Here is a 26239-nt window from a genome sequence, read left to right as displayed (position 1 = left end):
TTGTATCTGGCTCTGATTGGTGCCTCTCAGGGTTCTAGTAAACAAAACATAGACGTTGCAAGCCAGAAGCCTGTGCATCCCTGAATTGTTTATTTCCTTACGTTAATATCCTGCTTTTGTTCCAACATGTAGACTAAGGCAGCATACACATGTCATCCAGATACTAACTAGATCTGGATCTGCTTGGCTGCAGGAAGGTGGTGGCTTTCCATGTCTTCTGGCCATTCCCTGGGACTTAGGCAAAAAACTCTCTCTCTCCCCCTCCCTCTCCCTCTCTGGTTTGAGGCCTGCTGATGAGCTGCGGCAACATTTGAGCCAGGATCTTCAGGCTCACAGTTTGTATGCTTAGCTGTTACGCAACCAGCTTTCTGTTTTAATGCCTTTCTGCTCAGCAGTATAGCTAGTAAGAGGAACAAGGAAGAGTCATTGCCTGGAGAGAAAGAAGAAAGTGTTAATAACAGTCTCCCATGCAAGACATTTCTTCTTGCACAGCTGAATGGGATATGTTCGGCATTGATTAAATCTGTCTACACAGCAACTGTGACCAAATTGCCTCTATTTTTGGAAACAGTTGTACAAATGTTTTCTTTGGGGTTGCTGCTCAAAAGAGGGGGTGCTCTTGGATTCTACCTAGTCAACAGGGGTTGCTGCAGTGCCAAAGTCTTTTCTCCACACAAACTGTGAAAAGATGCTTTAGGAATGCTCTTGTTACCCGAAGCACATTGACCCTAACACAGAGCGGGGGTTATTAAACACTAAGTTTAGATCCAGAATGATTTTGCAGAACCAATATGAATCAGCAAATTACAGAGGAATAGAGGTTATGTTTTATTGTGGCCAAATGTTTGGAAATGCCTTTTTAAAGCTGCATTTCAGGACCTTTACTGCCTGGTGTGGTGCAATGGAATTTTTAGTACTTAGCTAAATTCCAGCTGCAGATGTTTAGCATTTTGAGCGCTAGGCTGGTGTGGCGACATAACAGCAGCACTCTGCAGGAGACTGGAGGGTGCGTCCTGCTTGCGGTTTTTAGCTCGCTTCCTGGAAAATGGGAATAGTTAGCCTTGCTAAATCCACAAGCATATTCCTATAGGAAAAAGTTTGTGCTGATTTGCAACAATGTCATTAGGTCATTGCGATTACTAAGCAGCAGTGTGGTGTGATTGTGAGGAGCTTAGGATAACTGTTTTAAAAATGTGGATAGTGACTGCCAAGTGTTTAACTTCGCCACCCTAGCTGTTGCGTATTTAGCATTATTTTAAGTGAGAGTTACAGGGACTTGCATACTTTCTGGACAGAACTATACTGAGAAAGGAAAATAGCACTAAATGGTGTGGTGGTGTATCACCAGGCCATAGTTCTCTTGAAAGAATAGTGCTGAGCTGCATCATTTAATTTTCTCCTGTCTTTCAAACATGACATTCGTGCATCACAGTGAACATCTACAACCAGCTAATTTTAATTTTAACTGGGTACTAGTGGAATACTTTAATGGAGACAAGGCAGTGTTTTGGAGGACCCAATGTATTAGGAAATGTGTGTAGAATCATTTCAAAACATTACTTTGTGCCTGAGATAACCAGTGTGGTTGCCTCCAGATGTTATTGCACTGTGTCCTTCATTGTCCCTGGCCTTTGGCCATGCTAGTTGGGGGAGCTGGGAGCTGGTGTTCTACAATATCTAGAAGGCACCGTATTGACTCCCTCTATCATATGCTCTTGTCTGGAGAAACCACAATGTACTGATGTGTGTGTGTGTGTGTGTGTGTGTATACACACACACACATACGCGCACACGCACACACCACTTGAACTTCCTATATATTACTGCAATTCACTTCTAACATTCTTTCAAGTTCAGAGCAAACAGTAATGTGAAAATCGGGAGAGTTGTGTTCCAGATAAAATAATTGCTCATTATGCTGATGTTGCATGCTTCTCTCCAGCATCTAAATATTGGGTTCTGACAAATAGCAGAAACAAACCATAATACAACACTATGCCATTTTAGGGGTATGCTGTTGTTTCCACTGTTTGCTTCACTTTTTGGTTTCTTTCTTCTTTGACCAAGGATATTTTGTTGTAACTGTTTTAGAAGCAGGGCATGGGCATTTGCTCTGACTACGACTGCCATTATTGAGCCTTTAAAAATATTTAAAATTGAGTATCTACTCCAGGGGTTGTCAACCTGGTCCCTACCGCCCACTAGTGGGCGTTTCAGGATTCTAGGTGGGCGGTAGGGGGTTCTACGGCACAAGCTGAATTCTCCTTCCATCGAGCACTGGTGGGCGGAAGGAAAATTTACCATCAAGGAAGATGCATTAGTGGGCAGTAGGTATAAAAAAGATTGACTACCCTGATCTACTCCATAAAGTCAAGGCCCATAATTTTTGTTGACCCATGATCCTATTCTTAAAATTCTATAATTACGGCATAATTTGAGGGAATGCACATTTACTGACCTAACCATATCAATTTCAAATGGCAAAAAGAGATAGTGAAGTGTTGTTGCTAGTAGCAAACGGATGAGGTGCCAGTAAAGAAAGGTTTCTAAAATCTGACCAATCCCAGATAGATATAAACCTGGCTTCTAAGCAAGTGGCATTTGATCTTTCCAGGCCAGAGACCTTCCCGTAGCCTCAGTGTTAATCACAGACCTCACCTTCCATTCCTCTCTCCCTTCTTACTGCTTCTCTGCCTTATTCAACTCAGCCCACATTGCATCTATTAGTCCAGTCAATTTTGCATACATAGGCATGTACTGACAGGCAGTCATTTTAGATTTCTTAACCTACGCCATGCATAATTTTTCCAGTGCAATCCAATTTCTTCCATAATGATCAATAGCAAAGTGCAGGGGGCCTCAAATGGTGGAGGTGGTACTAGTACAGCCCATCTTAGCTGGTTGTGGCTCACTTGTGGAACATGACTCAGCCATTTGAAAACCCAATGCTCTTTCATCCTGTTATTGAGGTGCTGTCATTTTGTTTTTAGCAGCTGCTGCTCCAACCCACTCACCCAGTGAAATGGGTACTAGAAATCTAGATGCCTAACTGTGAAAGAACAATACGCCACGGCTACATAAAAAGCTTTGTCAGCTATTACAGTTTGGGAAATAAGAAAATGATCTCAAAAGGGCGATGAATCATTTGCAGGCGGAAGGAGGGGCAGGGACTTCATGTATCCCTGGGTAAAATAATGGCTTTAACCCATTGGGATTTTGAACACTTGTGAGAGTAGTTTCCAGTTCTTTCAGGCAGAGAGAGAAAGAGAGAGAGAATTTGTTTTAAATGTACAGCTTGTGCTGACTAATAGTCTGTTAAAGTGATGGAAATACTTTTTATTTTTTTAAAAAAGAAATTCACTCCAGTGATGCTTACAATTAGAAAATCTTTTCTACTTCAGGAGCATCTGTCTGACAGAGCAATCTACCTGGCAACTGAAATTGTACATACAGTTACAGTGTTTTTTGGGTTGCACGTTAAACCTCTTAGTCATTCTATTGATCTGATTATTCATTAATCCCTTAAGATGTCATAGAATTCCTTCATCCCATGATTAGTGATAGTAGCTATAGTAGAAGACACAGCATCTTCCTCAGAATCAATTGCCACCACAATGCATGTGCTCAAGGCCCAATGTACAGGAAAAGCATGATGCACCATCTGTTTCCTCCATTTGGGAGCTGGATTTACAACATAAAACTCAAGTTTCCTCCTTTATCTCTAGTTTAGCAACAAATGTGTGTTTTTAAACAAAGCATGGAGTTTTCAGAAATGTGATGCTTCTGCTGCCTCTGCAGCCTGAAAATTTGGCAATTGCTAGTCTGAGAGAAGGGGCTGTGATTCTAATCTGCCTACACTCAGCTTTACAGCAAGATGGCCTAAGTCTCAAGAGCACCACATCAGTTTCCTCTTCCAAGGGTGACTCCAGGTGGCGTTGAGAGTGGTGAAGAAAAGGGTGACCTATAACATCCTCTGTTTGTGTGGTGTTTACAGCAGCTATGTTTCTGTCCTGGGTCTTCATGTAGTTGATATGATCCTTGACCATGATACTAACATAATTAGAAGCCAACTATTATTTCAGTTCCAGACATGGAGATAACCAGTTTCTGGGCTGGGTCTCTTTCCCTCAATGGAAGGAGGCAGGAGAGACTAATTCTCTGCCCTGTTTAAAGCTATTATTCTAGCTGCCTCCTTTCATCATTTCATATATGATAGCTCCACGTTGGCATGTAAATTATTCAGCACATCACTTTAACACTGACCGGGCTTGCATTTTTAACTGCGGCTTCTTTCTGTAACCAAGAAGCCTTGCTTAATTGCTACAGGAGGAGAGACACATAGAGAAGGAGAGGGAGTGGGAGCGTATTCAATTTAACAAAAAATATAGCCAGGTTCAAACTGAGGTGAAACAAAAGTCAATAGCTTTGTGCCAAAAAATTGAAAGGACTTGAGGCGGGAGTTTGGCTTGTGTCAGGATTTCAAAGCTGGAACAGATATCTGCTCACTGCTGAGCGTGTTTACAATCCAGTTAGTATTGAATATCTAAGACACTTTGGGGATGGGGGAGCATGACAACATTTGGAGACCTCATAAACTTTTAAAATAACAATCTGTTTTCCAACTTCATTATGGCAAGTCACCATGAACAGAATATGTGGAAAGGCAAGGGAAAAAAGACTTTCAATAACTAAACCATAATGCATTTGCCACTGGCCCTATGTCTTCCTCCTTCCCTTGCCCCAGTAAAAAGCAGAAGTTATATGTTCATCATGTTTTAGAAAAGTGGATGAGGAGAAAGCTGGGCTAAGGAGATGCTGAGGTGGAGAGGGGAGTGTCTGTGTTTAATAGAGGTCTAAGTTTGAAGCCCTGGTCAAAGATTCTCCAACTTAATCATACTTAGCCTCCCCAAAGTGGAAAGTAGCCACCAAGCATGCTCATATGCATGTGAAGCACACTGCTAAAGCTCACTTATATTTAGCATGTGGCCACCTGGAAGCATTGCAAGCAAGGAAAGGAACAAGTCACTTTTGGTCCACTTTTGGTGTTTCCCCTGGCAGTTTTTCATACTTCCTTAATAAAAAAACAACGTACATCCTGGAGAAATATAGAACCATTGAATCATATTTAAAGACTGTTATTTTCCTAATTCCAAACAGATGCTTTTATATTCTTTATTGCACTGTTCATTGCATTGTCATATTCCAACCGGAAATAGAAATATGCTTACACACATCTCTTGTTCTTCCTTGCTATTTTCTCTGTCCTTTTATAATGTGCTGTACAGTGGTACCTCTGGTTACAAATGTAATTTGTTCTGGAGGTCCATTCTTAACCTGAAACCGTTCTTAAGCTGAGGTACCACTTTAGCTAATGGGGCGTCCCGCTGCCGCCACATGATTTCTGTTCTCATCCTGAGGTAAAGTTCTTAACCCGAGGTACTACTTCCGGGTTAGTGGAGTCTGTAACCCAAAGTGTTTGTAACCCGATGTACCATTGTATCACTTTACATAAGCTAAACACATTTATAATGTTCTGAAACCTTTCCAAATACTAATGCTTGGAGGTCCGTGCAGTTCCACGAACCATATAAAACAGTATATTTGTTGATTAGCACAGCAGAATTGAAATATTTAAAAGTGTAAGGTAGAAGCCTTGGTATGTTGACTGGGGTGAGTGAAAATCATGCCTTTCCCTTCAGGGCAGGTAAAAAGCCTGTGCTCAACTGCTGGACAATTGTCTCTTGCAGGTGATGAAGACCTACCACATGTACAATGCCGACAGCATCAGTGCTCAGAGCAAGCTGAAAGAGGCAGAGAAGCAGGAGGAGAAGCAGATTGGCAAGTCTGTGAAACAAGAGGATAAGCAAACCCCACGCTCCCCTGATTCAGCCTCCAGTGTCAAGTTTGAAGAAAAACATGTCCGGCGAAGCTCAGTCAAGAAGATTGAGAAAATGAAAGAAAAGGTGTGTGAGCAGCATGATGGGATTAAACTGCTGGGTGACTGCAAAATGCAGTCTCTATAGGGGTATTAAGGAGACAGAGCCAAATAATGGAGAAATCAATAAATTAGTAAGTGGAAGGATTTCGTTTGCTTTGTCAGGGAAATGTTGACATCCTTCCAGGCAATCTGGAAGCTTTGGTTTTCAGGCCTTCAGTGTCTCGCATAGTTCCTTGGTGCCAAAGCCAAGTAACACTCCATAGTGTGTTCAACACAGAGAACTGCAAGTAGAGTTGTGGGACTAGACCAAATAATCCTATGAAATGATGTTCCCATGGGGTGCCAATTGGCCTTTGTGTCCCTGCATCACCAAAGAAATATGCGGTTTACATACTACTTACAGGATGCTTTTATTTTGTCTAAAAGTATTGAAGATTTCACAGAGCTCAGGTCCAACAGTGAGGAATGTTGTGAGTCGAAGAATGCTATGTGTTCTTTGCGTGAGACCCGCACTTCTTTTTCTTCTCTTCGTTGTTTTTCTTTCTAATAAACTCCTTTTGGTTTATTTTCAGCGCCAGGCAAAATACACAGAAAATAAACTGAAGGCGATTAAGGCAAGAAATGAGTATCTGCTGGCTCTGGAGGCCACCAATGCGTCTGTGTTCAAGTATTACATCCATGACCTGTCTGATCTCATTGATGTAAGTACACTGTTGTTTGGGCCCATGCACTGACGTTTGCTGCTGTAAACCCCATTATGTCACTCTCCTCATAAACTCTGTGTGGTCGACCATCATTGTACAATTCAGCATTATCTGTGTACCTGTGTACACAGAGTGGTGTCTCAGGCAATTGCATGAGATCAACAGTGCTAGGGCAGTTGTTTGTGAACATGGAACTCATTACGTGGGGGTTCAAAATCTTTGGCTGACCTTGCTAGTCAGGCCAAAATTTGTGATTTCCAGTTTGTTGCGCTTCCTTCAGCACAATCTTATACATGCCTACTCTGAAGTAAATTTCACTGTTTTCAATGGCGTTTACTTCCAGATAAGTGTGCACAGAAATTTCAGTCTTGGAAGTAAGCCTATGCACACATCATGGAACTCAGTGGGTGTGACTTTGGAGCAGACATGCATAGGGTTAGAATTTTTCATTCCTGATCTCATGTTGCATCTCTGTGTGAGGTCAGGGACAATTCCATTCTCCTCTCCCCCAGCTGTGGTTTGTTTCGGTGCTGAGTCTCCCAGAGTGCCTCTACAACTGGGTGCCCACACTGCCATCTCTAGTCTTTCCCTCTGGGACAGGAACAAAGTATAGAGTTGTTGTGGCATGGGATGGTATGAAAGGGGAGTACTAAAACATTCAGTGTAGCTGTATTGGACTGTCCAAATCTCAGGGCAACTCGTTTCCTTCCTTGTCCCCAATTGCAAGCTGGAAAGAGAAGTGGGGCTCCTATTGCCCTTGCCCCATAGGGCAGTGGAACAATAGCCATAGCGACCATGGGAAGCAGGATTGTGGACCACTGTGACTTAAGTTAAAAACCTGGTGGGACAAATTGCAGCGTTTTACGTTCTTAAGTGATTAAGTAGCTAATACTGAAAAGTGATCCAAGTCTATCAGAGTGTGGTTAAATAAAACATTATCTGCTGTGTGGATTCTCTACTTCCATCTGAGAGGACTGATGCAGTGACTATATTGAGCTGATTACTGCTGAACACTGCTTTCTCTGCTTTTTGGTGGCAGCTGTAATAGCGTCCTGTAATCAAAGTTAAAAATAGCCATTGGGGATCCCTAAGGGTAATTTGGGGGTTGGGGGGAAGGGGCCTCCAAACAAGCAAATTAATTTATCGTCTTTGCCTGCTCTCCACTGTTCCTTGTTCAGCCAGTCATAAAATCAAACAGGTCATGCTCACTTCAGCTCACTTCAAGTATTTATTGGAGGACTTTACTGTTCTTTCTGCTGTGAAGTGCAAGCCTTAGCAATACTAGGAAACCCTGTTTTGTCTTGGTAGAGAATAGTTGTGCTGTTATAGAATTACATTTGACTTACTAAGGGGTGATGTACATGTTCATACAAAGCATGTGGTACCACCCTCATCAGAATATAATTTTAGCATGCAAGTTAGTGATTTTCTTCAGTGCTTCTCCTGTGTAAAACTCCCTGTTGATAGAAAACTAGCATCTTAGAGAGAAAATGTTTTTGATTAGCCTTTTCCTAGATTTTAAGAACACCTTACATTGTGAATTATTTTTAAAAATCTGATTCTCCCACGTGCATTTTGAAGTTGTGGAGGTCCATGAGGGTGCTAACATTGCTTTTTCTGAACATGTACGGTTTTGTTTTTATGAGAAGGATAATTTTCTAGGGGCTATGCCTGGTTCTAGAACTGCTGATGCTGAGCTTCTTTCTTTAATGTTTTATATGGTGCCAGCAATTTGCAGGTGTGACGTTATCTATAACTCTACTACAGCCTTAGAGCCTATATTAAGCAGCTGAGTCAAGAATGAGGGAGCAGTCAGTTTGGCTGGTAGAATGGGAGAGGAGAGTTGGGTACCACAGTCTAGGAATGTTGGCTAAAGCCACGGAATCTGACTCTTCAGCATCAGGTGAGACTTGGGTTGCTTGGTTGGGTTGGGCTAATAAGCAACTGGATATTGAGGGAGGAGGAGGGGGAGATGGCTTGATAAGTAAACAGGAAATCATTCCAGGCATGACAGAAAGCACAGAGATGGAAGACAAAGGCAACCAACAGCAGATAAATTTGTTGCAAAAGGAGTGAGGAGTTTAAAGGGGGATACGGGACCCGATTATAATCACAGTTAAAGGGAGATGTGGGACAAGTTGTAGTCAGAGTTAAAAACGACTAGATTATTAACATCAGGGAACTAATGGAAGAACTAAAGGAGAAGGCTGATGCGATCATAGTAAAATGCCATGAAATATGGGATAGCTACCCCTGCCAATGTCTATTCACAATTTTCACTTTCTGTGCCATTAGAAAGCTTCCCTGAGGCATGCGTTGGGAGGAATCTTGTTAGAGCTCGTTTGGATTTCCTTAATAAATCCTTAACTCTTCTTTAAACACAGAGCGGTAATCTGAAGGAGTTGAGATAAGCGCCATCATTTATCCAGATTACAGGGTGACGCTTCTCCCCAGGAGCCCTAAGGCTGCTCTACTGGCACAGCTGTCTGGTTATACACCGGTGCCAGGCAAAAGCATTAGTTTCAGCAATGCATCACTGTTTGCTATTTCTGAGTGCTGGGAGAGCCAGCTCACGCAAGAGGCTTTCATCCATCTAATTTGTCACAACCTTTTAACTATATAAAGAGTTTGCTGTGCTTGATAGTACTTTTATTCTGCAATCCTAAATAACACCTTCTAGTGAGTCTCACTGAATTGAGAGACTTATTTCTGAGAAAATTAGGATTGTGCCGCACATTTTGGAAGGGGTTGTAACAACTATTGTGCTGTTGTGCTGTGGAGTGGCAGGGTGGGGAAGCAGGTGTCTGGTATCTAGAGGTTTACCTAGGCTGAGGTCAAGTCAGAAGGCCATACATCTTTATTGGTTACAGCTCACAAAGTTTGGCAGGGCATAAGGGAAGGAAAACACGACTGTTGGCTGATGCAGCCATCTCAGCTCACTTGCTAGGTTAATGCTGATGGGAATGGCAGGTATATAGGAATGACCACAGTCCAGACCAATACCATGGACCAGTCTGATGACCTGGATGTGAGGCAACCATGCCAGCTCCAGAGGTGGGCCTTAGGGGGACTGTCCTTTTGGGAATGGGCTTCCCATCCCTGCTGACTCCTGATATGAATCTGGCCCATTGCCTTATCAGCCAAGAACAGAGTTGTGACAGTAAAATTAGACCTTGCAATCGGTCAACAAACTGGCAGCATTGCTGTGCCAATGGCAGAAACCTTGCGTTGCAGAGCTCTATCGAAGGGAAAAGGTGGGATATAAATAAATATATAATAACAATATTGCACTATGTTTTAAAATTGCTTTGTAGACCTGTCAGCTTGGTGGCTCACCTTGGATCTTGGCAAGGGAACGAACTCTAGAACTTAGGAAGAATGGGTGGATAATTCAACAATGGGGTATTGCCCGAGACACATGGGGGTCTATAATTTGTGCCCTAGAAGCAAACCGAAATAAGAAAATTCCCCTACAGATCTGCTTGCCCCCTCCCACAGCAGTCGGAAAGCCTAACTTACTGGTTCCTGGGGTAGAGGAGCATGGCATGGCAGCCTCTGTGTGAACATGCCATAGCTGCACCCAAGAAGGAATTGCCCTCTTTGCTCCCTCCCATCGCCATATGATGGCACAAAGCTGGTAAGCAGGGGCCCAGGGCTTGACATTTTTTCATAGGTGAGGTAACAGAAGAATACTGCTGGATCATCCCTGTTTTTGCTGTTATGTTAAAATTTGCTCTAAGACAGGAGACAGTTGTGTGACTTAGCTGAGGTGACTCAGGCCAGGAAAAGAGAAACAGAAGGACATAGTCAGATCATTGGTCCATCTAACTCATTGCAATGACTGGCAGTAGCTCTCCAGGGTTTCAAATGAGTCTCTCCAAGTCGTCCTACCTGGCAGTACCTTGAGCCTTGGACTCTGCATGTGCTCTACCACCGCGCTACTGCCCTTTCATTCACATCACGCGTTAAATCTGTTGAGACAGTAAGTATAAAAATCAGGTTTAATATTTGGGGAAACCATATTCTAACAATAAGTGTTCAAGCAGTATTTGAAAAATGTAAAAGGAAACCAAAAGTTGGCTCCCTTGGCCTAACTGTTCCATGCTGTTCTTCTTTGTGCAGAAGCCATCCACTCAGAATTAAGAAGGCATAAATTGCAAAAGCCCACCCATACCAATGAAAGACACACTTGGACTGCTTAGAACTGCAGGCTGAATTCATTGTTAATCAGAACAACTGGAGGTTTTAATGCAGTCATTCAGTTGTAACAATTCCCTGATGGTTTTGAATTTGCTGAAACCCTTTGAACTGATGCTAATCCTTTCTGCTAAATAAATATTGCACTAATGGAAAAATGGGTTTGCCTAGCTGAGGATGCTTGTGGAGGGGCAGGGGTTGGCTCAGCCATAGAGCTCAGCTGGCTAATAAGATTGGCATTAAGCTGGTGAAGATTCCAGTGGGGAACTGCTGGGGTGGACACTGAGATGTTGGCCTCTGTGTCTAGACAACCCTAAAATGTGAAAAGAGACTTCTGAGTGATGGTTCCTTTCAATATGTCTTTAAGCAATGAGATTCCTTCAACAAGCAGTAGAAAGAAAGTGTGCATCTTCCATATAAAAACATCAATCATATTTCTAAACCTCTTCTATGGTGGCTTTTAAACTTGGCCGGTGATCTCTGGTGCAGTTTTAGGTGGCTCTTGAGACCTAAGCAAGGAAGTAGTTTGGGATAAGAATTTATGTTATTTGGCTGTTACTATGTATGTATTACATACATTATCCTGGGTTTGGGTAGGGTATTTCGCAGAATAAAAAGAAAGGCGAGGGGAAGGAAGGAAGGAAAATGAGAGGCAAAACAATAAAATGCTCACTGCTTTTTGGTAGATGACAGCACTGAAAGAACAAATATAAAATGATGGCCATAATGTACATAATTTTTATTTAAAATATTTAGTAAATTTGTTACCTGTCCTTCACAAACTGGTTCCAGGGCAGGTTACAACAATTTAAAATTAATTAAAAAAAACAGTTAAAATGGTAGCATGAATAGATGGGCCTTGAAAACACTCATCTCAGGTATCAAAGGCAAAGGGGGAAAGAGATGCATCCTTAGCTCACAAATGTCCTCACAAAGTGGCTTCCATGAAAATGAAATACAATCACAAATGAATGGCAATGTTATGTTTATAAATGTGGGCAGTAATTACAGTAGAACAGCCCATGACAATAAAATTCATTAAACATAGAATAAACCTTGTAACCTCAACTGATCATAATATAAACTGTCATTAGACACACTTGTGTTCTGCACAATATTGGATAGATAAGATATAGATATATAAAATGAAGCTTTCTAACCTCCTTGTTGGAAAAATGGCCATATGAAAGGATTTACAACATAATCAAGTTCTTAAAAGAAGGCACACTTGATTAAAAAATACAGTCTATGGATCTTTATAGTACATGAAAAACAGGAAGGAATTAGCAAGATAAAGAAATTAGGAGTAATTCAAGCTCACTACATTCCACTTTTTAATTACAGAGAAAACAAGAACTTAATTAGAACAGTTCAAAATATTTCAATCTTTGTTTATAATTGTCTGAATTATGGCTTTTTTATTATTTATGTGTGCTATCAATGCCCTTTGAGGAAAGTTGTTATCAGCCAAATGCACTGGGCATTTTATTGCTTTATAATGACTGTTACTATTTAGTACCATTTACAGCAGACCTTCAGTCTGGATCCAGTCCATTGAGACTCCAGATTTGTATCCCGATCTGATTAGGTGCTTAAAATTCCTGTTTTGAAGCAGAGGTTGCCCTCCAAGCTCCACTGGTGGCCCACCAAAGCCCAGACCCCGCCTACCCAATGTGGTGTGAATAGGTTGAGGAAATGCAGAGCACCAGCCAGTGTTCATCTAGATCAGGGGTGCACAACCTGTGGCCCTCCAGATGTTTCTGGACTACAACTCCCATCAGCCCCAGACAGCATAGCCAGTGATCAGGGATGATGGGAGGTGTAGTCTAACAACATCTGGAAGGCCACAGGTTGTGCACCCCAATCTAGATCATGGCTACAGATGCAGATTGCTCCCTGTTGGATGTTTGTACGTAATAACTTTTTGGGTAACTATGCACAGTTAGAAGTTCAGCAATGCAATTAAACTTCCCACAGCAGACAAAGTGTAGCAGAGATTGTTTTACTTAGTAAACACAAAACGCACTATACACACAAACTATACACAGCTGCTTCAGGAAGGCTTCTCTCTCTGAGCCCAGAGAGGGTTTTCAACTTTCAGAGTCCTTGCTTAAAGTTCTCAGCAAGTCCAAAAAGTTTGAAGTTGCCAAAGTCCTGCAACTTCAGCCTTCTGTTTCTGCTTTGCAAGTCTTTCCAGTTCTGCCTCCAACAATTCTTCTGCACAATTCACAACCAAAATTCTTCACACCCTCAGAATGCTGTAAATTGGAGCTTCTGATCCAACACAGCCATCATTCTGCACAGCAACAGAAATAAGACAGTCATGAATACTCTGCAACTGCATCTTGAAGAAAAACCTTTTTTGTACCAACTTATGGAGAATTTACTCATTCTTTAACCCTCCCTTGCTCCATTATCAACCTGATGAGCAAGGAGATAGAATGATATTCATCCAGACCGTGGCACTGCAGTGGATGGAGAGGCTGGTCTCTTTAGCCCAGGAAGCAACTGCAGTGGAGGGGTGTGCATGACTCCCCTGCATAGCTTATTGGCTGACTGCCACAGAAGACAAATGCAGCCATTAAGATTTAATTTGCATAATTGTTCAGGCATCCTCCTGTCTGGTGGTGGTAAGGAAAGAATAGAAGCTTACCTGCAGAAAACAAGCAAACCTGAAGAGTATTCCTCCCATCAGTGATGCTTAAGAACTACTGGTAAAAAATAAAATACACAAATCGAGATCTTCCTAGTACTGGTTTATTTTAGCCATTCACAGTATCTAGCACAGCTGCATTTATACTCATTATGGTCCCTCTCTTCAGCATTTTTTCCCTAGTGACCAGCTATGGAGTATTCTGAATTGAATTTTGAAGTGCAGAGTATTTTCTTGGCCTTTGGCCTTCCAGGTTAGCACTTTTAAAGTCTCCTAGCTAGTAATGGGTTAATCAGCTGTCACGCTGAGAAGTGAATTTGGATGAGCTATCATTAAATTCTTATAAAACATTGATTTCCTTGGAGAATGTTTCCATCAAACATTTATATAACCTAGAAAAGTCCAGTGAGACAGACACACTTATAAATATGTTATTTTGCACGTTTGTAAATGTTATGGATGGGGAAGGAGTGCTGAAAAATGTTTACTGCCAACAGTTGCTATAAAGATGGAAAATATTGCTGTTGTCTTAATATAATCCTCCAGATTTTGTATGGAAGTGGCTTATAAAATATTAATAACTGTTTTCCTCTTTCATTCTGTGGATGGAGACATGCACCCAGGTACACACACACACACACAGAGAGAGAGAGAGAGAGAGAGAGAGAGAGAGGGAGAGAGAGAGAGAGAGACTGACTATCTGGTCTTCCTTATAAAGATAAATCCAAATACTGTGGATGTATTTGCCAACTGCATCCAAGGGGGATCCATCCACAATGGGAGATTTATAGTACAGTGGTACCTCAGGTTACATACGCTTCAGGTTACATACGCTTCAGGTTACAGACTCAGCTAACCCAGAAATAGTGCTTCAGGTTAAGAACTTTGCTTCAGGATGAGAACTTTCAGGTTAAGTACAGACCTCCGGAACGAATTAAGTACTTAACTCGAGGTACCACTGTAGATTGACCCATGTGCTTCTCTTAAGTTTTGACCTCTTAAGAGGATTCTAATTCTTACTTGAAGCCAGTTTCCCTCCAGTTGCGCTGTGTGAAACATGGACTTTTAGTGCGACAGCAAAGCTGCAACTGCTTAAACGGCTCTTTTACCCAATGAAACACCCTCTGCATGTGCAAATTCTCAATCAAGCTGCTTTTGTTTTTGTGCTTAGTCTTTGTGCATCTTGATTGAATTGAACATCCTTCCATTGTGCGCTTCCAGTAAAGCCAGCAACTGCTGCTGCTGCTGCTGCTTTATAAGAGCTTGACACCTGCCACACTCCACAGCCTCTTGGCACTGTACCCAGGCATCTTGTGGCAGGCCATGGCAAGACTTGTTTCAAAAGCGTTGGAAGGTGGCTCGGGTTGCAGTCCTTTCCTTCCCTTTCCCCTTTTCCGTCCTCCCCTTCTTTTTCTCCCATTTATTTTCATGCCCTGCCTCTCCCATGCCCAAAATAATTATGCAGGAGGAGGAGAGTCTATTGATTTCAGTTCCAGAGGAGGGCATCCATCAAGCAGATGGGCTCTTCCTCCTTTTGGATGGCTTCCTAGCATATTTAATTTTTGCTCACGCTCTCTTTTTTTATTTTGGTCTACTGATTTCTTTTAAGAGGGTGGGAGAATCAAATCTGCTTCTGATGAAGAAATAGCAGGAGCTTCTTACCCATAAGTAATATGATTTGGTTTGGATAGCAGATTGGCTTTCAAGAACAATATGCTAAAGTTGTCAGAAGTGCAGGAAGAGCTTGACTAAAGGGATTCCTTTTTAAAGTTTTTCTTCACTTTCTTTCCTTCGATCTGCAAAATCTGAGTGAACATTTTAGTATTTGTTTCATATATTGCATTCCTACCCTTCACACAATAAAGTTCAGGAGTAAGATAAGCTGACAGTAAAAGTAGTTGAATGTTGTTGTTGGCATCTGTCTGTCTCAAGGGACAATTGAGTGTGCCTCCAGGGGCGAAGTCAAACTGCGGTGTTAGCAGCACCGAAGTGACCTCCCCAGGACTCAAGCCTGGGCAGTGGATATGGAGGCCTAGGGCTGCCCAGACGATGAGGACCCCCCCCCCCCAGCCTCCCTCATGTGGTCCAAAGGAAAGAAGAGCAATACGTTATGCACCAGCTTGGCTGCAGGAGTTTCTGGAAGGAGTCATACAAGGTGCAATCCAACCATCTTAAGGACTCCACACCTGATTTGTGTAGGGTTTGCTCCTTGGCCTTTTCTTCTCCCAAAGATGTCCCTCAAGGCAGTGGAGGACCAGAGTTTTCCTTCTCCTAGATGGGCTGCCTTCCCGGGTTGACGAACCCCACCTGTCCCTCACTTCCTTCTACAGCACATTCAGAAACCACCTTTTTGACTGCTATTGGTCTCATCCACTCAATCCGCTGGAGTCTGTCTTCACATGGAGGGGAAGTCCTCAACACACCAAGGGTTTGAGACCCATTGGCTATCCGCACCTGGTTTAGCATGCCAGCCAAAGCCATTCCCTGGGTGTGGGTGCTGTCACATGCTGACAGCTTTTAGGAGCCACAGGTGTGAGCTAAGTACAGGGTGGGGAAAGGTGGTCAAACTACTCCAGAAAGAGCACTACCCCTCCCCTAACATCTCATACACCCCAAAGCAGTGGGTAGAACCATAGGAGACAACTCCTAGGGGCTGAGGGGCCTTCACCCCCCCAATAAAATATTTGAGGGGGCCGCCTCCCCCCAAGTTGATGGACATTGCCATTCAAATGGTTTGTATGCACTGTGTCATGTGATTGATTATGCAGGGTGGGGCTCCCCCCCCCAACCAATTTTATTGAAGTTGGTACTCCTGTATAGAACAGTAGAAACAAGGTATTGAAAACAATTCAATGGAGTCTCCAAATACAGTGGTACCTCAGGTTAAGTACTTAATTCGTTCCGGAGGTCTGTTCTTAACCTGAAACTGTTCTTAACTTGAAGACCACTTTAGCTAATGGGGCCTCCCGCTGCCGCTGCGCCGCCGGAGCACGATTTCTGTTCTTATCATGAAACAAAGTTCTTAACCTGAAGCACTATTTCTGGGTTAGCAGAGTCTGTAACCTGAAGCATATGTAACCTGAAGCGTATGTAACCCGAGGTACCACTGTAGATATCATTTAAAGGCATGTGGACTTTAGTAACTGAAAGTTAACAAAGTTGGTGTCAGGCAAATATGTCCAAGGACGTTGCAAAGCTTGGTCATTGCCACTGAAAAGGTCCATTCCCTTGCAGCACTTACTTAAGATCCTCTTCAGAGACCTTTCTCCATTGTCCCCAACTACAGTTTACTGAAAGAGATGCATTTTAAATAAAAGCACACATTCTACTCATGTAAAAACACCAGGCAGGCTCCACAAATAACCCAGAGATGCATTTTAAATAAAAAGACACATTCTACTCATGTAAAAACACACTGATTCCCAGACCATCCATGGGCTAGATTTAGAAGGCGATTGGGCCGGATACAGCCCCTGGGTCTTAGTTTGCCTACCCATGAGCTAGGATATGAGCAGGAGCTGGTAAATCAGGTCACCCAGGCTTAACAGATCAGAGTTGCAAGATGAGCATAATTACCCAGCAGTCAGGACCAACAACCAGAGAGGGAGTGAATCTGAAAGGCTTGAGAGCAGGAGAGAAGCACACACAGTGGTACCAATCCAGAATGCTGGAGTACATCTGCAAGTGTGAGTTAGGCTTGGTAAGGCAGATCAATATTAAGCAGAGAGTTCTAGATTGTTTAATTGAGCTGGGTCCATTTGATTCTACCTAATAAGCAGCCGCAGAAACCCATGTTGCCAGTTTAAGACTTGCTCAATTACATGAGAAAATTTGATACAATCCAAAATTGGCTGCACGGTGTAACTTTTAAACATGGTGTAACTATTAAACAAGATTTTAAGCTTTTAGTACAAACATAACTCAACTTTGGACATCAGTTTCATGTTTCTTGTTTAGCGGATTGGACCTTCTGAGACCGAAATCAACGTGATGAGTAATGCATGTAAAACATTGCTAAATTATAACCTCTGTGTCCTGTAGAGTTTCTTGAGTTTCAGATGGCCTTTCTTTTTTTATTTTTATTTTCCAGCAGTGCTGCGACCTGGGATATCATGCCAGCCTCGGTAGGGCACTCAGGACATTCCTGTCAGCAGAGCTGAACTTAGAACAATCAAAGCACGAGGGCCTGGATGCCATTGAGAATGCTGTGGAGAACTTGGATGCCAACAGCGACAAGCAGCGCCTCATGGAGATGTGCAACAATGTCTTCTGCCCACCCATGAAGTTTGAGTTTCAGCCGCACATGGGAGACATGGTTAGTTTTATTCTTTTTCATAAATAAGCATTTAATGGAATTTCCAGTCCAGTCACAATAAGGACTGTGGAGGGAATCAAGCAAATTGTCTTGAATTGGTCAGTGACTTGACATCTTCGCCTTCGGCCTGGGCATCAAATTCTGGAAGAATGTCCTAATTTAAGCAACATATATCTTAATGGGTAAGAAGAGAAAGTGAATTTGTAGTATCAGTTTGTGGTATCTTCTCATTTGTGATAACGATGGCTTCTTAGAAAATAAATGATCCACTTGCTTCATCCTTAGAATAAAATTAATTGGGGAAATAATTTACTGTAGAGATTACCAGTATTTCCTAGCACCATGATAAATAAAAGAGTTGAAGCTCAATGTCATTACTATGTAGTATGTACAGGAATCGCTCACTGAATTGTGAACCATAAAAGTGAAAGTTGGTATTTCATTGCATATCTGACTATTTGGTGGCTCTCTTGGAAAACTCAGTAGTACAAACTCTGCTCTGTTGGCCATTAATTTATTTAGTTATATGTTTTCTATGCTGGTTGCTCTAATGATATCCTCTTCAAGCTGGTCTCCTTCCTTCATAAGAGACTCTTTCGCTTCTCTAAGACCTAACTTGTACAACCATTGTCTTGTGAATCTGTCTCCTCATGGTGATCGCTGGGGTTCAAATGCTGGAAAATGGCTGTGAATCAGGCCTGAGAAATGAGCTCTCAAATTCAGTGCTTTAATTTATTATTTATTGAATGGATTTATAGGCCACTTTTTGTATTTACAAAAATACAAATCCAAGTACAATATAAAAAACTTTAAAAATATCAATTTCATAGTAATACTAAAGGAAAAAATAAATAAATCCATCGTTGAGATAAACTACAGACCATAGCACAATAGCCCCAATTTATAACCCCAGTTTATATTAACTATTAAAAGCCACCGGGGGAAAAGGAGTCTTTGTGCCCTACTGAAAATATACAAGAGTTAGGGTAATTCAAAGGTGGGTATCAACATGTTTCATCCCAACATGTAAGTTAGTTTTTTGTTTCTTGAGACTTTCCCTCTTAATATCTGCATGTAAAACTTTGACTGTTTGCATTATATATCCAGTGGGTCACCCAAGTTGAGTTTCCCCCCACTAATTCACAGCATAGGAAACAGAATCCTCTGTAAAACCTGTCACTGAATTTAACGTGCCAACTAAGAATAGCAAAGTCATCCATTTTTGTCCCCCCTCTCCCCCGAGCTCTTCCTATATAACAAGATACCTTGTAAAGGCAGATAATTGTGCATGCTGGATGGTGAGCCGTAAAACTGAAGCCTGGTATTTCATTGCATATTCCTCTGGTATTTATTGCATGTTTCCTTCATCTAGTGTATCTACTCCCAAGAGACGGTTATCACAGATGCTTTGCATTAGGTCTTTTTTCAGTGTTCTTATCCATGGAATTTTCTTAGCTGTTGCACACAGCTGCGATATATTAGAGTTCATGTTGTTGAAGAAGCAAGCGCCATTGGATCCCATACAGGGTGTTACAACTTTATTCAAAGGGGCACAATCTCTTAACTTGATTCATGTCACTATTATGGAGAACAAAAGTATTAGAAAATCTTTATTACTTAATGTTAAATTTGTTGTTGTATGTCTGCATTCATTGGGAAGTGAGAATATCTCAGTGATGCAGGTACCATCAAGAGTTCTGTTTTATACTATAAAATTCATTAAATTCCATATCTGCTCTGGTAATTGTAATCTCATGTATATGCTATAACCCCAAATTTATGATTATTATTACAATTACATCCCAATTTTCCTCCAAGTTTATGGTGGCATGCATAGTTCTTCCCTCCACCATTTTATCATCACAACCACCCTGTGAGAAAGGTTAGGCTAAGAGATGGCTCAGAGTCACTCATTGAGCTTCCTGGCTGAGTAAGGATTTGAATTTGGGTGTCCCAAGATTATAAGCAAATGTAAAATATCCTAATATATTCTAATATTCTAATACTTCAGTGAAATCTGAAAATACAGTAGTTCATGTAGCCATCAGCCCCCATATTTGTCCCAATAATAGAGGCTTATGGTGGTTCTGAAATATGTTCAAATGTCGGAGCAAATGATGAACCTTCCATTGATTTTTACCCCCCACAGAGCTGTATTGGATTTTTGTCTTTTTTATAGCATCATCTTGTTGCTTTGAAATCTGCCCAAGGGCTAGATGCACATCCAGCAGTGGATTTGACTGGCAATCAAAGCTTGAAAGAAACTCTCCTCCAACAATGTATTTTGAAGTTCAGGATTAAAAATAAAAAATAAAAATAGGCTGCTTCTTTAAATTTGAGCATGCAGATATTGAGTTACCCTTAATGTAACAGGTTTGAGCAGGGAATGGAAGATTAAGCTACTACATTGGGATAATCATATCTTGGCTTCATAAGTTAAGCTTTTTCTTCTTCAGCACATCAGTCCCATCTCTTCTTGCTTGTTATAAACCACGATTAAACCAGGAATTTAATCACAGTTTACCATTTCATCCCAACTGGGAAGTTATAGTTACCAGCTTCAGTAAGAAGCAGAATTTCAACCATGGTTTGGAATCGCTTTAAGATCATTGCTTGTCTGAAACTGGTAAGCATGTTTTCCCACTTAGGACAAAACAGGAAACTATGTTTAATTCAAGACTTCATCATGGTTTGATCATGAGTTGTGCAAAGGGCAGAAAGAAGAGGCCTGTGAATACAGGTGAAAGGCTCATACCTCAGTTTATTAAGCCAAGATAAATCAACCAACCCAAGCCAATCATGTCCTCGGCAGTTTTTGTGTGGATGGAATTTTTTTGTGAGTCCTTGTCCCTTGTGTTTCCTTACAATATATTAAATTTGCTTAAATATTTAATTATCTTTGTTAATAATGGGTAGAAATCTTGCTTGAACCAAATAGCATGGTCCTCAACCTTGGCCCTCCAGATGTTTTTGGCCTACAACTCCCATGATCCCTAGCTAGCAGGACCAGTAGTCAGGGATGATGGGAATGGTAGTCTCAAAAAATCTGGAGGGCCGAGGTTGAGGAGGCCTGGCATAGTCTTTGGGTTCACATACATGTTACATGTATCTCCACAATCCTTTTTAGGGACAGTTTTGACCCTGTCTCTCATCCTTGCTCACAGGTCAATGCTGGTTCAAGAAAAGCTATATGCAGTATGCATTAAATATTTATGCTAGCACAAAATGACTTCCCTCCCTATCTCCTCTCACCAGTCCCAAATCTACTCTGGAGGGTTGAAGGAAAACCCAGAACGAATTTAGAGAGGTACATGGTGAGGAGATGGAGAGATTGTTCCATTGCCCAAGGAAAAGCCCCTGCACTGAAATAATGTTTGTTTGTTTGTTTATTAAATTTGTATACCACCCTACACCTGTAGATTTCAGGGCAGTTTACACAACATATAATTACAATATAAAAAATATAAAATACATAACAAAACTTAGAACAAAAGCAAATCAATAAAACCCCTTCTACAGCACATTTAAAAAGGACATTCAGTGTCAAGTCAACCCAAGGCCTGTTTAAAGAGGAATGTTTTCACCTGGTGTGTAATGAGGGTACCAAGCAAACCTCCTTAGGGAGAGCATTCCACAAATGGGGAGCCACTGCAGAAAAGGCCCATTCTCGTCTTGCCACCCTCCAGACCTCTCATGGAGGAGGCGCACAAAGAAGGGCCTCAGAAGATGATCTCATGTTCTGGGTAGGTTCATATGGAGAGCTGCAGTTCTTGAGATATTGCGGTCCTGAGCCATTTCTCCTATGAAACCCTAGGACTTCATTTGTTCCATGGCCCAGTCCACACCTCTCATGCTTGTGCAGAGCTGAAGAATCAAATGTCTAGAAACTTTCAGAAGTTCCATTTCTTTTCCAGGTGTCCCAGCTGTGTGCCCAGCAGCCCGTGCAGAGTGAGTTAGTGCAGAGGTGTCAGCAGCTGCAGTCTAGGCTATCCACGCTGAAGATAGAAAATGAAGAGGTAAGCTAACAAATTCCATTTTTTATTGGTCTTTTCCCTTGCTGTTTTACCATAGTCTGGACAATATGTTGGAGGAAAGTAAAGGCAGCTGAGAAGATAAAAACATATAAGCTTCAGTTCAGGCACAAATTTTTAAGGCAACCAAACAGCAAATGTTAGATGTACAGTTGTGTACGTTTTGGTCCAAGTTTCATGAATTTGTTCCTCCTCTGCTATAATGTTAACTGAAAGTGTGCATAAGATTAAATCCCCAGTCTCCTCTCAGCCACTTTTCTCTGTAGACCCTGTTCTTGTGTTGTGTTATGCTTGAGAATCACAGACCCTCAGTTGCAGTAAATGACAAACCGAGTGATAACAAGGCATTTTCCTCTGCATTCTCACCTTCGCTCTTCTCCCCCCCCACCTTTATAATTCCTCTCTTGTGTTCACACTGTCAGGTTAAGAAAACAATGGAAGCCACACTGCAGACTATTCAGGATATCGTCACCATTGAGGATTTCGATGTCTCTGACTGCTTCCAGTATAGCAACTCGATGGAGTCTGTAAAATCAACAGTCTCCGAAACCTTCATGAGCAAGCCAAGCATTGCTAAGAGACGGGCAAATCAGCAGGAGACAGAACAGTTCTACTTCACGGTAAGAGACCTGACTTTTAACACGCTTGCAGCAAAGCTGATATGTGTTGCAGCTGGAAAACTGTATGTGTCGTCTGCAGTTCTGGCTAACAAGCTGTCAGCATAATTCTTGAGAGGAATAATGAGAATGGCCCACCTACAAGTTCAGTGTCTGTGTGATTATCTCTCCCCACCCCTTTGAAAGCCTATGTTCATCCATGAAAGCTTTCACCATAATGAATTTGTTGGTCTTTAAGTAGCCACAGAGCTCTTCGTTGTTAATATTGTTTGTGTCTTGTTAAGTGGAATGTAAGCAAAAATAACATTGCATCTAAACTACACATCACAATAAGGTGTCTTTGTTCCTCTATCAATTTATAAGCTTACAGGTTGATAAAGTTAAATCTGGGGTTGATTTGATTTCAGGATGGAGTTTTGCAGTGAAAGAAAAAAATCTTTCACTGAAAATTGTTCATCGGTTTATTGTTTCAGTACACATTTCCTGAAAGCTTTCCTGAAAAGTGGATGAAATTACAGCTAGGACCATAAGAAACATGGAAGGAACATAGGAAACTGCCTTATACAGAGTCAGACCATTGGTTCATCTAGCTCAGTATTGTCTTCACTGACTGGGAGCAGTTCTTCTGGGTTTCAGATGAGGACATTCCCAGCTCTACTGGTAGATGCCAGGAACTGAATCTGGGTTCTTCTGCAAATGCCTCCCATTGACCTACAACCCTTCCTTAGCGCTCCCTGCCATCAGCATGTGTATTAACTGGATGAGAAGCCATGTGGCACAGTTGCCTTCTCCATTCTAACAACCCGAGTTGTACACATGGAGTCTCCTTTTAATGTTTTTTTACCTAAACCCCTGATCATTGGCTGTTTGGGAGGCTTCTTTTCCCCGCCCCATTCCACTTTCCATGACGAACAGCTGACTAGTGATATTTTAGATTCTAAAAACGGGACTCCATGGGCATTCATTTGGATCAGGGCATGTGTATAGAAGGTTTTTCTTTTTTAAATAAAAACTTGCCCTTCTTAATGAATTTTGCAGTATTTAAAAGATTTTTATTCCTCTTAAAAGAATGATAGTGTTCATGAATAAATGCTATATATTAGGTAAATTACTTGGGGCAGGATGGTTTATGTTGAGTCTTGCCTATAAATAGGTTTACCGGAGAGTGTATTACTCCCTTAGACAAGCACTCAAAATACTTCAAATGCCGCATTAAATTAAAAGGTCTGCTTAGAAAGAGAATTTATCAGAAAAATGTGGGTGGAGAAAGTGATTCAATTAAGAAGCAATTGACTTCCCTGGCTGTGCAAATGGCTATTTAATTGAACTTGCAGGTCTTCTTTTTCTAGAGAAAACATATTCTCTTTTCTAACAAGCACGTACTAATTTTACCCATGCACGATGCTTTGTTTTCATTTGTACCATGCTTACCCACAACCCGTGCCAATAATATTAGACTTTTGTCTCCAGGGAATAAAAGTGGAGTTTGTCATGTCATATACATGTACCCAGGATAAAGAAGTGGGGATTGAAAGAGGCTGTTGTATAAACAGCCTTTTTTCTTATTAGTTCAAACACTTGATAGATCTGCTATGTGAGAGACTTATAAATAACCTTAATAAGAATTTGAGGCTTTGGTTTAAAACAATTAGATTGGGGTTTCTTGACATAAAAATGGGTAATGGCTGAGCATTCCTGTTAATGAAGGGAGGAAATGCAGGGAACAAAGGTAAACCATCAGTAGAACTGCATTTTCATATGACATAGGTTTGGCAGGACACAAAAGATGCACCGCTTTGAAGATATTTGCAGCATCCTGGGGTGGGTCTAAATTAGATGTTAGAAACTTGACATTGGAAAGGTCTTTTTTCATTTGGCACTTTTCTCCTCCTGTCTAACTCTAGTGCATTATGGGAGCTTTTTACATGCTTGTCTGCAATGGCTCTACAGGCGTGCCACCACCTAACTCGGGATATTTTCAGCAGACATCTAAAATTATCCTGAGGCTCATTCTGTCAAACAACAACACTTGCACATCTTGTCGATTTTAATTTCCCCAAAATATGTCGTTGGATCAGCTCATGCAGCCAGGGTTGATCATGAGTAGGGCTCCAGTTCTGGGTTTTGTCATATTTTAAAGAAGCACCTCCTCTTCATTAATCCAGTCTGGGTAGGCTTCATGCCAGAAATGTTGTTACAAGCAGGCCTGCCTCCTGAAGTGGCATAGGGTGCATATTCTGAAAACTCATGGACACCCTGGCCAGCCATTTCTGGTGGCAAGTTGCAAGCAACCCTTGTGCTAAGGGGGAGGGAGAAAAAGAACTGTGCTGTTTCTTCCAAACTCTGTACAGTGGAACCCAGGTTATGTACCGTCCTCCTTACAAACGCTTCAGGTAACAAACTCCACTAACCTGGAAGTAGGTCTCCTGGTAGCGAACTTTGCCCCGGAATGGGAGCGGAAGTCGCACGGCAGCAGCGGGAGGCCCCATTAGCAAAAGCGCGCCTCATGTTAAGAACGGTTTCGGGTTACAAACGGACCTCCAGAACAGATTAAGTTCATACCAGGAGGTACCACTGTAATTAGCTGGGCAGAAGATGGCTGCTTGTTAGGATAGGTTCCTGTCATGTCACTGTGTAGATTTGTGCTTTTCTCACTGGTCAATCCCTTCTGAAGAAAATGACTCGGCTTGCTGTTTATTGCGCTAGCTTGAGTGCTTGTAAGTAATTCTTGTGTGGCTCATTTTAAGTACAGACTTGTGGTTCTTATGGAGAATTATTGGGGCAATAGGATGTTCATAGGTATGGGCAATGGAAGTAACTTCAATATACTGTAGTCCCCCTTTATAAATTGTTGCTGTTGTTTTCCTGTCCATTACAGTAGTATCCAGAAACATCAATCACAGATAAAGGCTCTCTTGTACAGATTGTCATTTTTAAAAAACCATAATAAAATGCTAGTAGGTTTCAAATATCAGCAGGTTGACGCAGGTACCACAGGAACATAGGAAAAAGGCAAGACTACAAGAATCCCCAGGATGGAAAATACTTTCTCACCCACCCTTCCCATTTATTGAAGGCATTGCAGCAGCAGAGGGAGTGAAGGAGGACCATTAATCTTACAAATATATCTGGAAAACCTCTTTCCCTTCAGGAGCAAACACTCAAATTGTATGTGCTTACTGCTCTATTCTCCACACAAAACTGCTCCCTCTCAGGGAAGTGTGATGGAACAAGGTGCAAAAGGGGAAATGGATTGACACTTCACATTAGCGACTCATGCTATGTGTTCCTTATGTAAACCCAATCCTTGTCTCTTTAGTACCCTCAGAACAAGAAATATAGAATGCCTGCAACGCATTTCTCTGTGCGCCCCCACACTTTTAAAACTTCCATTATAAAATGTCAAAGACAAAATAACATTGAATTGCTGCTTTATTCTGTGATTCAAGCAATCCTTTTCACAGCCAGTTTTAGCATTGATTTTCTTGGGAGATGTTTTCTGGTAGATGCAGCACATTTTTTTTTTTTATAAATATTTATTAAAGTTTTTGAGTACAAATAACAAATAATAAACAATCTTACTTCCAACGCCACGTGGTTTCATCAGTTCTTTGGACTCCCTCACGTCTCCCGCTCCCATTTTCGTCGTAAAAGGTTTTTCCAAGCAAATTATCAACTTGTTTACGGTCTTATATCCACTCATTTAAATATAATCTAGCAATTCTCCAAAAAATTTATATTTTCTTTAATCTCACTTATCATCGAGTTCAAATCTAGTTTAGTG

At 41.5% G+C, this 26239-nt stretch overlaps 1 protein-coding gene across 7 annotated transcripts in view; it reads left to right on the top strand.

Moving 5' to 3' along the window:
• Positions 1 to 26239, top strand: part of SRGAP2 (SLIT-ROBO Rho GTPase activating protein 2) — a 200819-nt gene that overhangs the window by 115986 nt on the left and 58594 nt on the right. For 5 of the 7 annotated variants that reach the window (XM_081865209.1, XM_081865206.1, XM_081865207.1 and 2 more), the window contains 5 exons: positions 5748 to 5963; positions 6511 to 6639; positions 17583 to 17807; positions 21722 to 21823; positions 22261 to 22458. In XM_081865209.1, coding sequence (XP_081721335.1) covers positions 5748 to 5963; positions 6511 to 6639; positions 17583 to 17807; positions 21722 to 21823; positions 22261 to 22458 — 870 coding nt within the window. The remainder of the gene's footprint in view (positions 1 to 5747; positions 5964 to 6510; positions 6640 to 17582; positions 17808 to 21721; positions 21824 to 22260; positions 22459 to 26239) is intronic. The other 2 variants (XM_081865210.1, XM_081865208.1) reach the window with 1 other exon arrangement.

Source organism: Podarcis erhardii (genome assembly GCF_964252035.2).
Source record: "Podarcis erhardii genome assembly, chromosome: 6".
Lineage (NCBI taxonomy): Eukaryota > Metazoa > Chordata > Lepidosauria > Squamata > Lacertidae > Podarcis > Podarcis erhardii.
This window is presented reverse-complemented; position numbering and strand designations above follow the sequence as displayed.